Genomic DNA, 15,571 nt, shown 5'->3' on the forward strand with positions numbered 1-15,571 from the left:
CAAACCGTTTGAGCTTCCTGCCCGAGACACTGCCAGATACTGCCTTGGGTTTTGCAAACTTCGATCCCGCGCCCGATTGGTATCGCTATGATAGATCGGTGATACCTATAGAACGGCGACTGGGGCCCAGAGCCACTGTTCCGGAAGAAAGTGAAAATGGCTGCGTCCTCTTCCCGCTCGATGGAATACCTGGAAAGTCTGCCAGGAACAGTCTTCCGCAGACTCTACCAGCAACCATCCACAGCTCTAGCAATCTTCCGGCGAATGTTGCCGTACCTGGGTAATGCGCAATACAGGTTTTTCTATAGGATGATATTCAGTATGAGATAGCTAATACCAAATAGCAAAATGCTTCGTCATGGCGCTTCTATACCTTAAGGATCCCCTCCCTGCAGCAGATCTAGAACTATGGGTGAAGACCGAGAGCAAACGGTGAGTGCAAAGGTTTAATATATAGTTATCAATACGCAAGATTTTGATACTAATTGCACGGTATTTGAAGCGAGAGAGACAACGCGCTATCGATATTGAGCCGGCTCCATATCCTCTCAAATACCACAACATCGGATAATGTCAGGGCATATACTGTTACGGATCCGTTCTCATCATCACTTCGACAGGCTCTTACAGGAGGAGATAAACAGCAATCTTTTGGAGTCCCGTCCGTAACCGACGATGAAAACCCTATGACCGTTGCTCAACTTGACCACTATGCAAGAAGTCAGTGGGAAGGCGTTCTAGGTTATATGGTTGGAACTAGCGCTCTGGGAGTACAGCAGGCAGCCACGTTAAGTAAGGGTGTCAAGCAGCTTCTCCAAGCCTGCCATCTCGTGGAAGTCCGCGACCGAAGAGTTGAAATCACAAAGGATGGTTTCGCCTTCGTCCTACAGGACCTCAACACCCAAGTCTGGCACATCTTAATCCTCTACGTCGAAAATGCAGAGCAAATAGGCATGGACAGCATCGAAGTTTTGTCTTTCCTCTTCGTCCTCAGCAGCCTCGAACTCGGGCAATCATATGAAAAAAAACATCTCACATCCACTCAACTCAAGACCCTGGCCGACCTTACCGATTTCGGCATTGTATACCAACATTCTCCGCACCAAGAAGCAACCCGTTTCTACCCTACCCGCCTAGCCACAACCCTAACTTCCGACTCTATAACCCTCGGCAGCTCCATCTCGAGCAGCTTAACCGCGCCCAACGGAGTGCCCAGCGCAAGCTCCAACGAACCCTCAACAGGCTTCATAATCATAGAAACAAACTACCGTCTATACGCGTATACCTCATCCCCACTCCAAATCTCATTAATCGCCCTCTTCACAAGTCTAAAATATCGCTTCCCCAACCTCATCACAGGCAAGCTGACACGTCAATCCGTCCGACGCGCCGTGGAAATGGGCATCACGGCCGACCAAATCATCTCATATCTAACCACCCACGCCCACCCGCAAATGCGGAAGTACCACGCAACGAAGGCCGGCGCGAACCCCGTCGGCGTACCCACTGTTCTCCCGCCTACCGTTGTTGATCAGATCCGTCTCTGGCAGCTAGAGCGGGATCGAATAAAAGCTACGCCAGGCTTCTTATTTAAGGACTTTGTTAACCTAGCGGAGTTTGAGGGCCCGTGCAGATATGCAGAGGAAATTGGGGTTTTGGTATGGAAGTCTGAGAGGAAGCGGATGTTCTTTGTCACCCGGCATGAGCAAGTTGCAGCGTATTTAAGGAGTAGGGCTGGAAGGGCCTAAGCTAATTTCAAAAAGTGAGGTTAAAGGGTAACTTAAAGTCTTGATTTCTTTCTTCTAACCGGGTAGGTTATACCCCTTTTGTGTTTTTTTTTTTTTTCTTGGTATAAGACACCCCCTTTTTACGACAAAATGGGAAAGGCGTTTGTGGCATTATCCCAGAAGACTTTGTTTTGATCTTTTCCCCATCTTTTGATATCCGTGAAAAGCATACTTTTCGTCTTGTTTCAAAATTTCTATATTTTCGCATCTGTGTCGCTCTTTCACAGATTCAGTGGAACATGGGCATTGAACATCTGTTCCATTCAGATCATACCCCAGATTCCGGCTTTTCGCAGTGCTAAGAAAAGAGCAAAGAAAACGCAAAGAGCAGTATCGTGGGAGCCATATTAATCGTTACTCCAATCCTCCTAACTCCGAAGCATATCAAGCAGATCGAAACGGAGCATGTAAAAATGCAAACTAAAACAAAAATTACCAAGGTATTTCAAATGGACCAACAGGATATTTGTTTGTAACAGGAAGAAAAAAATTAAAAGAGAGAGAGAGAGAAGGGGGAGGGGGAGATAATCAGAAAAATAAACTAAAATTTCTCCCATCACTCAAGCCAAACTTTTCCGAACCGTCCTAAACATATTCATCAAACCAATCCCTCCGCTCCCAGCTCCACCACCCCCTCCCAAAGCCCCGCCGTCACTCCACTTCCACTTCTTGTCAGCCATCTCTCCAGCCACTCCGGCCAATACAAGTGTTCCATCATTGAGATCAGACGTACTGCCACCGTGCCATTGTTTATTCCCAGCAACACCAGCACCGGCATCACGCACAAACCGCATTGTCCACCGATCGCCAAAGCATTTGGAATAGGCATCTCGAAATTCCAAGAAACTGATTCGTGCCTCTACCGTCGTGCAAGCGTTTTCGAGGAAGGCGAAAGCACGCGTGACCCGCTGGTCGTTCATATTTGCGGAGGAGGATGGGGAAATATTGTAATATGGTGATGCAGCTGAACTGTCATATCCTGTGACTGCGCCTGATTCTTCTTTGAAAGAGTCTTCGTGGTGGAAGGCATTTACCAAGGTGGAGAAGCGGCCTAGCCAATATTGGCGCGGTTTGGCGGTGGCTACCTGAGAATCGAGGGATATCTTTGTTAGCGAGAGATACCTGATGGAAGAGCATCGATATATGGGGGCATGGAATGGGTTTCTAGCCAGGCTTACGGTTTTGATGTCATCGTCGTTATGTGGCGAAGTACATCCAGATTTATGACCCTCCATCGAGCTTTGATTCTTTGAGCTCCTTGGCTGCTGTGTATCCGAGCAACAGGCATTCTTTACCCTAGCATCTGGGGAGCTATGTGGACCACTGGGACTCTTTAAGGGTCCTACTTCGCAGTCTTTAATGACGTTGCACTTGCTATGGGCATTGATTTGGTAGCGGTTAATAAAGCTTTCGGCTGGTGCAAAGTAACCAGGAAGCTTAGAATATGAGGCGAAGTTTAGAGTTGTCTGACTTTTTGGCAATGAGCGCCCTTTTTGGTCAGATAGTGCCTGTTGAATGGATGTCGGACAATTCTGTGACGCGAATAATCCGGCTGGCGGATTATTGGCCATAGGAACTACTTGCGCGTTTGCTGCTATTGCTAGTTTCTGATGTTTTTCTCTTATTTGTTGCTGTTGATGTTTCCTGTCCAGGTTTGGTTGTCCACACGAAACCTTACTGTTTCTCGACAGCGATTGGTGGCGTGATAAAGAGGAACCATGTCTGAGACTAATAAAGGAAGAGAACGTGGTTGACTTCGGAATCGTGGCCCCTGCGTTTGTATTTCTTCTGGGATATCCGTCTGGTTGGGGACTGGGCAATGGAATTCGTGACACCTGAGGTGGGCCTGTTCCCCCCTTTAACGTCGTGTATTTGACATTTAGTTTTCCTCTGTTTGTCTGACCTTGCTCAGATGGCTTCTCGTGAGAGATGAATGGTATCTCTGGTACAGGTATCTGGATGTCACCGTTCTGTTGCTTTCCATTAAAACCTTGGCTTGCCTTAGTGGAAGCGGCTAGTCCCCCTGGTGTCTGGGATAGACCTTTTGAATGGGTTCCCGATGTCGGTAGCGACCTGCCCGTAGTTTGTTTTACGGGTGCTATGGCCCGTTCGGATCGCGACTGCAGGTCTCCGGGACTAGGTGGGCACGAGCTGGTCGTGAACGACGTTGTTGGCGTTGTGCCTTGACTTGAACCCCCGGCATCTGTGTGACGTTTCCTGCGGTGAAACATGCTCTTCGCAAAGGCTTGGAGGGATTGTGTTAAAGATGACTTACGCCGACGGCCCTGCAAAGTACTGTTGTATTTAGTATCACGAGGCGAAACGTATAGATGGGGAAAGGAGGCCGGATATCGCGCAAAAGACATGTTTGTTAGGCTCAGATTCAAGAACTTGATGACCTTCTGGATGTGTATATATGTTGTTTATGTTAGTTTACGGATGCGGATCCCTATCATCAGGATGGACGCGGAACAGCGTCGTGAGATGTCAGGGAGAAGCATATATGGCTGTAGCTGTGAATACCAATAAAAGATAAAAACATTGAACAGAAATCAATACAAAGGAAATCGATATGACCAAGTGAAGACGGACTGAGCATACAGTGTTACTGAGCAAGTCAGAAAGATGAAGAATGTGCTTCTCTAGCAGACGTCGCATATTACTGCTTTGGGAAGTATGTTTGGCAACGCAGTTGAGCATCCTCGCACCGCATAATACAGAAAAAAATCAATATTTGAAGTGTTGTGCTCTCCAACGAATGACTTAAGGTAACAGGCAAACGCATCCTGTAAACAGATCCTAACTTCAAATGACATCTTAAACATCAGTTCCTATTCCGCTCCGACGACGATATCTCCCTCAGACACCTTTACGGCGCTACCACTCAACTGGATTTTATCGATCTCCTTGGCCCCCTCCTTCAACACAACCTTCAGTCCAATATCACTCCTCCTCCCCATTTCCACCCCCTGAACAACATGGAATAACATCTCGTTCTCGCTTCCACTTCCGTTTCCACCCCCATTCCCTGTCAGTGCTAAGTAGGAAACAAGCCCACTCGCAGCACTTCCGGTCGCCGGGTCCTCAGAGGCGTCGAAAAACATTCGACTGCGAATAACATTTGTCTTCCGCACCTCGTCCCATACATCTTTCACATAGAAATACACATGAAGGGGTATTCCTGTGTCCCAGCAGGGGTCAAAATAACCTGCCGCCTCTGTGCTTATCGCGGGAAAGCTACACGCCCCACTAGCCGTCGTTGCTGCAGCCAGCGCTTCCAAGCTAGGCAACCGGACATGGGCAGCTGTCATACCCTTGACAACTGAGACGATGGGGAATCCATCGGCATGCTTGCTAGGGTCTAGATACGGCTCCACAGATGGGTGCAGCTTGAGCAAATCCTCCAAAGAGAACCTTCTCGAGTGGATGTGCACGTTATGCGGAATCAGCGCGGAGACCATCTTAGGGTCCTCTGCGGATATGGAGATTGGGATTTCTCCAGCCTTTGTGGCAATTATTGATGGTGGCACTTCATCCCTATTACCTAGTTTGGAGTGTAGGAGTAGCCATGATGTTGCGCCGATGGTTGGGTGGCCGGCAAATGGAATCTCTGCCAGCGTCGTGAAGATGTCTATGGTGCGAGGTTGTTGTGGCCCGCTTGAGGGATGGACGAAGATGGTTTCGCTGAAGTTAAACTCACGAGCAATGGCTTGTTTTTGGGTTTGAGTGATAGGAATGTTGTCGGAGAGGAAAACTACAGCCAAGGGGTTGCCAGCGAAGGGGGACGTAGTGAACACATCGAGGGTAACAAAGTGGAGGGATTGAGCCATTGCGATAGGGTATGTTCGCTCAGTTCTTATTGCGACACTTGAAATAATTTATTCCCATCTGCGATATTTTGAATTGTTCAATTTGGGGTTGTCGGCCAAAGCAATACTATATATCCCTCCCTGAGTCATATCTAGCGGAGATGTGGGGGAGACTCAACCTTCAAACCCGCGCAAATGCCGCATTCTCCAATCCACTACGAATAAATTTGGAAGAACGTGCTGGTACCCATTGTCTCTAGATCAGAGCATGCTGTTTATCATGTGATATTAGATATTACGGAGATAATTGGGAAACACTGAAAACGATTTTGCGGATCAAAAAGCATGATTCTGACATTATATATCAGTACGGAGTGGTATAAATAAAGGACTTCAAAGGTAGTGAAATTCTCCGTGCGATTAAATTTGTTCTTCATTACTCTGTACAGTGAGTGAGTAAATTAGGTAAGATACATTCATTAGTTAACTAACTAGTTAACTACAACTTGTCTGTCATAAGGCGCGTTTTACTAATTAGCAACAAATGGTTGCCGCGCCTCTCCGCTCGTTGATCCCTGATTGCTTGCCTTAACTTGAAGATAAGCTGTCCCTCTCCCTCTCCTCTGTCCAATCATAACGACCTGTCCGCCTATAGCAGAAGCCAATTGTGATGCACGGTACGGAGTATGCAATGGCCGATGGCAATAGCGGGACGGGTTGTAACTTCAACTAACCCTTCGCGTAGCTCGGTTGACCGCGCGAGAGAGAACAAGCCAAGGATTGACCGGCCATCTTCCCCATTCTTTCCTTCTTTTGAACCCTGAGAATCATTGAACAAGACGTAAGGAAGCTGGGGAGTACCCCGAAGCCAAGAACAGAGGATCAGCTTGAGTCTCTGAAGAAAGACCAATTATGTGATTGATAGAGATAACGTGGGATGGTGTTGTGGAGCTAGCCAACTCAAATTAGCGCCCTCGCTGCTTTTGCACGCTGATAATTCCCACTACCTTTTTCGCCTACATCCAGCTGAGGTTTTCCCTGCACTCACCAAGTACCCCGTCCTGATCCTCCGTCAGCACCTCTTGCACCGTCTTATCCCCGTGGTACGCCTCTCGAATCTCACTGTGAAGCCTCCCGCGGGTTTGGCCTTCATTCTGCGTTGACTGCTCGCCCTTGCTCTCCTGCCGTTTGATCCTACTTTTCCAGCTCACCATCCAGATTCTGGTCTCATTGGAGATTTCCATGCCCGGTGCTGCCGCATAGCACCTGTGAGCACAGTCTTGCGTCCATTGTTCGCATTGACAGCATCTGCAGCTGCAAGTCGTAGGAGTTAGAAACAAGACGGCTTTCGAGAGCTCAATACAAATACTAAACTCCCTGAAAACCTACCGATGTCGGGCACCCCTAGTGAAGCCAACCCCATTGAGGGCTGGCTCGTTCAACAATATGCAAAAAAAGCTCGCGATGACCCTTGGTCCATTGAGCGATATTCAGCGTGCCGCCTACTCAAGGAAAGCGGTATACCGTGCTACCTTTGGGCTGAGGATACTTTAGCATACTATGGAGTCCCCACAGTTGTTTTTTATGTACACATCATTGTTTCCGACATCAAGAAAGCTGCAGACGCGCTTGTTGAAAGAGGCTGGCACCCTCCACCTTCTGGCTTTGAACCAAAGTACATCGATATTAAGGAGGCCACTTGCTATCTTGTTGAACCACAATGCAAGAGTGTGGACCTGTTAGATGATGTGGTTGCTCTCACAGCAGCCTCTGATTGGGATATCAAGCTTCCAGAAATTGCCACACAGAAAAGCTGGCATTGCCAGAGAACTGCCAGATGGCCCTTTATTCCACCATTACATGAATTTCTGGATTCCCTTATCAGAAGATGGCTGGATACTCCGGATGCACACTTTTTTTTTCGTAGCCACATAGGGTGCTTTTTGGGCTATCTTTATGGTTATATTCCAATTTTAAAACTCAGAGAATTTGCTGATTACTTGAAGATGGAGCATCGGCAATACCATTTGGATGTAGTTGCAGGAGTCAGCTACACCCGAGAGCCTTTTAGAATTCATTCACAGAAGATCCGAGACTCCATACTCAGAGGGGAGTATGAATTTCAGGAATGCTCAGTTTCGAGGGATGATGAGCGATTTTTCACAGCTGATGTTGAGGCACGATTACTGGCTACGCTTCCACCCGCAAATCATAAATAATCACATAGTGATGGAGGTGGAAGGTTGATTTATTGTAACTATCTAGCAGGCGCAGCACTGCTTAAATAGATGTGGTCACATGGCATTCTAGCGAGTAATAGGGATGCTAATACATAGTATTTAGCCTTCTCGATAACAAGTGTTTTGGTTGCTGTGATTACACTATTATTCATACTATCCCCTCTCATATGCCGCTGAGGAGCATTACTTGCAGTTCACACCCAAGGAGAACCCAATTTATGCTACAGACCTATTTCATTTACGGTTAAGATTCTTATTTCAATCATGAGGTAATTTAATGTCTTCAATCTGTGACCAGGAACAGGGCATGAGAGACAAACAGCCATCAATTGCAGGAGCGCAAAAAGAAAAAAGATGGCAGAAGGTAACAAACTGTAGAAAGCAAAAATGCGACATCAATGAGTGGGGTATTCTGAGTGGGAACTTGATTGATTAAGCGATGTCATCTTCAGGGCCCCCTGCTACCAAACCATATTGAGGTTGGTCAGAAGGTACTTATTAACAGAACCCCGGATTAGCTATTGCATGCATATATTTAGAGTGGACTTCACTCGAACCCAGCCTGTGCCCACAAAGCCTGATTCTCCGCTGATGAGCAATATGTCGCGGTAAACCAATCGCGGAATTGTTTGGTAGCATTCGGGACTTCTGCCGCAGTCGGTTTTGGGTGGTACGGATTGTTCACAAACCACTGTAGAAGAAATACGATATCCTCTGCGTCGGTTCTTTTTTTGTCTTCGTTGGCTCGTCCCAAGATTGACCGGCATTTTGCATTTAGTATGAGTGCAGGTTTGAGAACGCGCACCTGTTGAACTTCCATTGTTGGTGTTTCCGCATCGTATGGTTCTTTGAAGAGGGATGGTGGTGTCAGGATCTCAATCTCAACCCCTTGGTAATGGGTGCGGAGAGTTCCTGGCTCGATAACAAAGCCACCTGCATTCCGAAGCTCTTGCCGAGCAGCCCGTGTCTGTCCCGTAGGGACCACGAAATCCACATCCTGAGTAAGACGTTGCGAACCGAGGAGCATACATGCTGCTCCACCAATGATGGCGTACTTGGTTTGGTGTAATGCCGCACCGACCGCGCGAGCTGCATTTCGCACGGCTACTTGAGCTTGATAATCGCCGGGTTCGGGCATGGTGATGAATTATAAAGGTCGCTATGTGCTGTTAGTACTGTGCTGGAAAAAAGCCGGTCTCATACAAGTAGAGTATAGTTGGAAGAAAGTGTGAGGGTGAAGATACAGTGCCTCACAATAAGTTTGAAACTATTGTGACTTCTCATCAAAATCTACTAGTCCAAAAGTAGTTTAACTTGTAGTAATTAGTTGTAGTTATAGTGTCACAAATGCATCCATTTACCTGTATTTTTCCACTCATCTACACCATTCTCTACTTTTTTATTCATTTTTTCTATCTTCTTCCTCACATGTTTTCTTTATTGAGTGGAAATATTTGATTTCCAGATGTAATTTAATCAATCAGAACTAGTTCTGCAATAAACAGTACAACTACTAAATTACTTTTGGACTAGTGGATTTTGATGAGAAGTCACAATAATTTCAAACTTATTGCGAGGTACTGTAAGTGGCTCTTGTGGCATCCGGCCTCTGTTGGGCGCCGCATGACGGCAATTTCATACATGAGGACGTCACTTGGATTCATTCCTTTCTTTCACCGCGAGTGAATATCCCTGCGGCGCCAGTTATACTACGCAGCGTATAGTCCGCCGTAATTACATCAATTATGAACAAGTCACAACAAGTCGCCGCCAAGTCAAAAACATGAGCAGAGAGTAATCTCTTCGGAGAAGAGGACAGGGTGCACAGCCTTGTCTTCATGGCACTTTGAATCAACATCAACCACCAATGAGTGACTCGGCAGTGGGCACTGCGTGGGCTGTATACGAAGGCAGCCTTGTCTCTCGTAGTTTTTGGCTTGCCTGAGCTTTGTTAGCTGGTATCTGGTCCCGCGCTGCCGAACAGCCACCATCTAACCAACCACCCGAGAAATGGCAAATACCTGCGAGGAACGCCCTATCAATCTGCCCCGCTCCCTGATCCTTCTCAAGCCCCCGCAGGAATTCAGCCAGCGGGCGTCATGTGTCTGGCAAACACAGTCAAGCAGCTAAATGCGGCTCAAGTCCTTGATTCGAAGGTTTCTTTGTGTTCAGGTCCTGAAAAAAACCGCGGATCCTATCAATTTCTCCCCTTGTGCTTTGTGTTGTGTGAGATGCCTGTTTCATTCTCTCAAGCCTTTGCTAGGTATCGAAGTTAACGATATCTTCATTTATTAGTCCCTTGCATTTTGTTGCTTTACTCGGCAATAAGCTCTGGAAATCCTTATCCTTACATATCTCCTAGCTTGTTCGGCGGGAGACTTTTTCATGGGCCTCGAAATCTCAAAGGTTGAGGGAGATATTTTGCACTGTCGCTGGTCAACCTCCCGACAATGATTTGAATAAAGGTTTCCTTCGAGTATTTGTCTTTTTATCATTCATCTACGTCTACCTAAGCTCGTCTGCTTTGCTTTCTTTTCTTTGGGCACACTGGACATGACAACTACCACCCCTTTAGAAAGCGGCCGTATGCTGGCCGCAAGCAAGACTGACACACGCTCTAGTCTGCTAGACTGGCCCCAGTTGGTGGGACTGAGAGAGCTGGACTTGGGGACTGACAAACTCCCACCTCTCCACTGGCTTGCGCACCCTTTCCCTACCGAGCTCGAAGTTATACCAGATAATACCCCTCCTGATGTTATAACTATTATCCACCAGTCCTTATCTTTTGACCTGTACAGGAAAAAGGCATTGCCTTCTCAGGATGGCGGGTCAGATGCGCACCAGAATGGGGATAGATGGTCTCTCATGTCCGATTCGCAATGCAGACAGCGAAATGGTTCGATCTCACAGTTATCTCGCTTATCATCGCTAAACAATTCTGAGGGGAGTCGATCGCCCTCGAAGCGCTCGGTGGACTCTGGGTCTATTAGACGTCCTCTGGGCTGGATTGGCAGTAAGAAGTCGAACCCTACCAGGGCATTTAGGGATAGATTAAGGGAGCGCAATACATTCAAGTAAGCTGCCTTTGAAATTTTGTTTCTGGGCTTCAAATTTTCAGCGACAACTTTCTTTTATGTTCAAGGCTTATTTTGGCATGCTACAATATAGGGAATGTTCGAGTTGTTTTGACGAGATAATGGATAAAAACCTAATCAGCTTGAACTGTCAACACAAATACTGCCTAAAATGTTTTATGCAGCTCATTAATACCGCAATGGCTACCGAAAAGCTCTTCCCACCAAAATGCTGTCTTGAGGAGATACCACAACGACTTATCCTTGATAATTTGGACCATAATGGAAGAGATGCATTCAGATTGAAGGTGCAGGAATACACCATTTCTGAACCGCATCGGGTGTATTGTCCCGAAATAACGTGTGCGAAATGGATACCTCCCAACAAACTCAAAAAAGGCAAAAAGCCTAGTCAAAAAAGCTGCCCATATTGCCGCACTGAGATTTGCACACTCTGCCGAAGCCTAGCGCATGCAAACTTGAATGACTGCCCTCAAGACTATGGGCTGGAGGCTACACTGGAAGAAGCTGAATATCACGGCTGGAGAAGATGTTACAGCTGCCATTCTATGGTTGAGTTGACTGCCGGTTGTCGGCATATTACTTGTAATTGTGGATCAGAGTTCTGGTATGGCCGCTCGACACGCTTTCATTCATCGCTTCATATCCACTGACCAAACCGACACGATTTGCAGCTACACATGCGCAGCTCGGTGGCATACATGCGACTGTACAGAAGATGATCACCGACGTAGACAAGCTGAAATCGAAGCCCGCCGGCTGCAGAGGGATCGACAAATTCAAAAGGAGGCAGCTGAGATCGCAGAGGCGCTTGCGCAGATTGAACGCATGGAGCGCGAGGAAGCAATGGAGAGAGAACGGAGGAGAGAGGAGCAACGTCGCAAGGAAGAAGAGGAGCTCCGCGACAAAGAGATGAAACGGATGATGCATATCGCTGCCACACTACGGGGCTTGCGAACTGCTTTGTCAAGTGTCAATGAGTACCAGCAGACCCTCCTGAACAAGAGACACGAAAAGGCAGCCCATGGCCTCCACAGTAGGACCACAGCCGGCCCTTCAGTGGTGGAGCAACAGCGGGATAAGCTCCTGGAGGGTCTTCGAACAAACCAGAAACAGCGCATGGATCAACTGATAGTTTCACAAAAGGCTGAATTCGATAGCATGATAGCCCGCCATGAAGAAGAGGAGGACGACACACTCCTCACCGTCTCGCGCCATCTCAAAAAGAAAACCAATCGTGAGAGCAGAGAGAAGGCCATCCTAGATAAACTCGAAGCCTCCCAGGAAAGCGAAAGGCGCACCCTTGAACAAGCCCATCGGCAAGCAATCCTTACGCAGGAGCAGAATAACAATCTAGAGCTAAAAGCTCTCGAAGCCGGATTAGCACGCGACTACACCTCAACCCGCGAAACGGAGCTAGACACCACCTCCAAACTCACCCAAATGGTCCTCATCGATCGCAGCTGGTTTGCCGCGGCAGTCGAGAAACGCTGGATGATGCTTGATGAGTACAGATTCCGACTGATCGACACGGGCGCGGATATTAAGGAATTAGCTGCCGTGGAGGTTGTACCGGATTCTGTTGAGTTACCTGCCGACTCGGAGTTTGGAAATGCGAATGCTGAGGTTGTTTCTACTCCTATCCAAACCGCACCCGTGCTGGTGTCCGTAACATCTTCTGAGCCGGAGCCGTTGCTGGAGCCAGAGTTTGGACCCCAACATAGGCCTGTCGTTCCGGCGGCTCCATCGATGCTAGGCAAGCAGCTGACACCTGCAGCGGTGGTGCCGGCTCTTCCAAAGCAGAAAAAGAAGCGGGCATTTTCGCGATTGGTGAGTCAGTCACCGTATTCGCTGCTGGGATGATGGATTTTTTTTTCTTCTCTGCGGTTCATTATCCTTGTTTGTTTTCAGCACTGGCAGAAGCTTATTGAAACTGTTTTGTATCGCGCATCTATAAATCCTTTCCTGTATGTAGTGTTTGTAGAGTTTTTGAAACTTTGACCGTTATTTCTTGCCTTATTTTTGCTAAATTTTCTCGCAACAGATATGCTTTCATTAAATCTAATTATTCACAGAGTTGAATCAATTATTCTTTTTTAAGGACTTAAGTGCTACTTTAGTTTATATGAGAATTTATATCTACTCATCTTTTGTCTAGACATAAAATCAAAGACTATATACACATTTTAATTTAATGCTATTATCTTTATTAATTATATTTAGCTAGTTGTATTATTTACCACTTTTAAATTCTCTTTTAAATTTTTATAACTAGTGGTTATATGAAGGTGGATTTGTCTGTGTTCAAATATATGTTTCTATAATATTCAGCCAAGGCCTCTGAATAATTCATATATATTTTATACAGTGAGCTATCAATTGAACTGCAAAATCCGAAACAGAGGTTACACAAGCAATATAAAGTTGTCTTATTGCCTGAAAAGAGAAGCCTCTTTCAGTATTTGAAAGTCTTTCCTCTCTACTTAACTTGGCGAGTATCAAGCCCCTGGAGCTCAAAATGAATGCCGGTTTCACATTTCTCCTGAGGAGACGAATTCAATTAGCTCTTCGATCATGTTGGCTAACAGACACAATAACAGGAACGAAATACAAGAAGCCATTACCGATTCTAGCGTTGTTCCTTTCACCCTAAGCGCTGAATTCTTGACTAAGCCAAGGCCCATTGAGAGGAACTTAGCCCTGGTTGCAGGCACATTGGAGGCGAGTAATAGCCGTGGATATCGCGAAATTGGTGATGGAAGGTTTGGCAATGTGATATCGGAGAATCGAGCATATTGGGAGTAGAATTTAGGTTGTGAAACGGGTGAGATTTTGAGAAAACAATGTGTATGAATGAATGATGTCACTGGTGACCCATAAGACAAGCTGGGTTGGATGAGGGTATTAGGACAAATGAATGACTATATAAAACATAGCGGATTGTAAATCTTTATTTTTATATACATGTTGTCCATGCACCGGGTCGAAAAAGAAACGTTGTTCCAGAGGCCGAGTTTCTGACCCAATACATTGGATGTCGAAAAACAGCCAACGTCATCCCACCTACCATCTCCCAAAACAATCAATAATCATAGAACCCTTTGGAGGACTTTTTGCCCATCCAACCAGCATCAACCATCTTCTTCAACAATCCTGCAGGCCGATATTTGCTATCGCCAGTCTCGGTATGCAGCACATTCATAATAGCCAAGCACGTATCTAAACCAATGAAATCAGCCAGGGTCAGCGGGCCCATTGGCACATTGGTGCCGTACTTCATGATGCTGTCGATATCTTCCTTAGTGCCAATACCGTTCTCCAGACACATGATCGCTTCATTGACATATGGCATGAGGATACGATTGGCTAGGAAGCCAGGAGAATCGGTGGAGCGGGCCGGGATCTTGCCCATGCGTTTGACGAACTCCATGGTAGTGTCAATGGTTTCCTGGGACGTCTGTAGGCCCGTGATAATTTCCACGCCCTTCTGGACGGGGACGGGGTTCATGAAGTGGGTGGAGATAACTCGCGACGAGGCAGACAGGTCTGTAGGGTTCTTGGTGGTTGCAGCGGCGATCTTGGTGATGGAGATGGAGGAGGTATTTGTGGCAAGGATGGCGTGTGAGGGAGCGATTTCAGCCAGTTGGGCGAAAATGGATGACTTGAGCGCTGGGATTTCGGGAACGGCTTCTATTACGAAGTCTACGTCTTCGAGGTCGGAGAGGTTGGTGCTGGGTTTGATCATCGAGCGGATTTGGGTGGCGTGGTCTCTGGTAATACGCTCCTTTGCGACGTCTTTCTCAAGTAGTTTATCTATTTTGTTGTTTGTTGGTTGGCGGAGTTAGATCCCTAAATCCGCAATTGAGTGCGTTTTGCAATTGTATGAGGCATACCTGCAAATTTCAGCCCTTTATCGATAGAAGCTTGGGAGTTATCAATCAGGGTTACGGGCACGCCAGCCTTTTGGGCGGCAACTAGCGCAATCCCCAGACCCTATTCCACAGCATGTTAATATCCAATTGACAATGTATCCGGTATATTCAATACGTACCATTTGTCCAGCTCCGATAACTCCCACCTTTTTCACCTCCGCCGCTGCCTGAGCAATTGGGGATGTACTGAAGGATCTCGAGGCGATTGAGCAGCCCGCATTGGCGATGCACCGTCCGACAGTAACGCGGAACATCGTGACAGGTGAATGTTGAGTAGTGATAGAAGAACAGCTCCCCATGCAAAAAAATTAAGCGGTCGGCAAAGATAAACTTGGATATGGAACAGGGTGTCTGGCCTGGTGTTATCACATGATAATATGTCAATGGTTCTGGAGAAATTCGGTTATTCTCGGAGCCTGTATTACTGTTACAGAGGCCGCTGGGTCAAAAGTGCCCGATCACCACCAGCTCCGGGACGAACCAATCCAATTTTGTGGGTGAGCTTGGCAATAAAAGGTGATTCCCAATGCTGGAAGTTAGTAATTCCGTTCCTGATTAGTCAGTCACACGTCAGAAACGCGAGTTTACACACGCGAAAAATGATTGGACATAGAAATTGAATGAGAGTAGTAAACACTGGCAACGATATGATATCAAGACAGAAAACAACAACACCATCTGCTAGATATGACATTGATACCCCATTAA

The 15,571-nt window shown here is 46.8% G+C and overlaps 8 protein-coding genes across 8 annotated transcripts; 4 read left to right on the top strand and 4 right to left on the bottom strand.

Moving 5' to 3' along the window:
* Positions 1–42: 42 nt before the first annotated feature.
* On the top strand, positions 43–2,054 carry HCBG_08266 (RNA pol II transcription initiation subunit; the record flags this gene model as incomplete). The annotated part of the gene is made up of 3 exons (XM_045435315.1): positions 43–280; positions 345–432; positions 503–2,054. The coding sequence occupies 3 exons, from the start codon at positions 157–159 to the stop codon at positions 1,746–1,748; spliced, it is 1,458 nt and encodes a 485-aa protein (XP_045283807.1).
* Positions 2,055–2,347: 293 nt separating this feature from the next.
* Positions 2,348–4,018, bottom strand: HCBG_08267 (uncharacterized protein; the record flags this gene model as incomplete). The annotated part of the gene is made up of 2 exons (XM_045435316.1): positions 2,348–2,872; positions 2,966–4,018. The coding sequence occupies 2 exons, from the start codon at positions 4,016–4,018 to the stop codon at positions 2,348–2,350; spliced, it is 1,578 nt and encodes a 525-aa protein (XP_045283808.1).
* A 600-nt stretch (positions 4,019–4,618) lies between these two features.
* HCBG_08268 (phenazine biosynthesis PhzC/PhzF protein) lies at positions 4,619–5,673 on the bottom strand (the record flags this gene model as incomplete). Its single annotated transcript, XM_045435317.1, has 1 exon — positions 4,619–5,673. One exon carries the CDS (start codon positions 5,615–5,617, stop codon positions 4,619–4,621), a length of 999 nt encoding a protein of 332 aa, XP_045283809.1.
* A 614-nt stretch (positions 5,674–6,287) lies between these two features.
* Positions 6,288–7,815, top strand: HCBG_08269 (uncharacterized protein; the record flags this gene model as incomplete). The annotated part of the gene is made up of 4 exons (XM_045435318.1): positions 6,288–6,315; positions 6,548–6,736; positions 6,803–6,864; positions 6,931–7,815. 4 exons carry the CDS (start codon positions 6,288–6,290, stop codon positions 7,813–7,815), a joined length of 1,164 nt encoding a protein of 387 aa, XP_045283810.1.
* A 568-nt stretch (positions 7,816–8,383) lies between these two features.
* Positions 8,384–8,974, bottom strand: HCBG_08270 (uncharacterized protein; the record flags this gene model as incomplete). The annotated part of the gene is made up of 1 exon (XM_045435319.1): positions 8,384–8,974. The coding sequence occupies one exon, from the start codon at positions 8,972–8,974 to the stop codon at positions 8,384–8,386; it is 591 nt and encodes a 196-aa protein (XP_045283811.1).
* Positions 8,975–10,389: 1,415 nt separating this feature from the next.
* HCBG_08271 (uncharacterized protein) lies at positions 10,390–10,914 on the top strand (the record flags this gene model as incomplete). The annotated part of the gene is made up of 1 exon (XM_045435320.1): positions 10,390–10,914. The coding sequence occupies one exon, from the start codon at positions 10,390–10,392 to the stop codon at positions 10,912–10,914; it is 525 nt and encodes a 174-aa protein (XP_045283812.1).
* Positions 10,915–11,110: 196 nt separating this feature from the next.
* HCBG_08272 (IBR domain-containing protein) lies at positions 11,111–12,794 on the top strand (the record flags this gene model as incomplete). The annotated part of the gene is made up of 2 exons (XM_045435321.1): positions 11,111–11,538; positions 11,606–12,794. 2 exons carry the CDS (start codon positions 11,111–11,113, stop codon positions 12,792–12,794), a joined length of 1,617 nt encoding a protein of 538 aa, XP_045283813.1.
* Positions 12,795–13,770: 976 nt separating this feature from the next.
* Positions 13,771–15,207, bottom strand: HCBG_08273 (3-hydroxybutyryl CoA dehydrogenase; the record flags this gene model as incomplete). The annotated part of the gene is made up of 3 exons (XM_045435322.1): positions 13,771–14,744; positions 14,825–14,924; positions 14,983–15,207. 3 exons carry the CDS (start codon positions 15,160–15,162, stop codon positions 14,014–14,016), a joined length of 1,011 nt encoding a protein of 336 aa, XP_045283814.1.
* Between the last annotated feature and the right edge of the window lie 364 nt (positions 15,208–15,571).

The sequence above is a fragment of the Histoplasma capsulatum genome, assembly GCF_000150115.1.
Source record: "Histoplasma capsulatum G186AR genomic scaffold supercont2.15, whole genome shotgun sequence".
In the NCBI taxonomy this organism is placed as follows: domain Eukaryota; kingdom Fungi; phylum Ascomycota; class Eurotiomycetes; order Onygenales; family Ajellomycetaceae; genus Histoplasma; species Histoplasma capsulatum.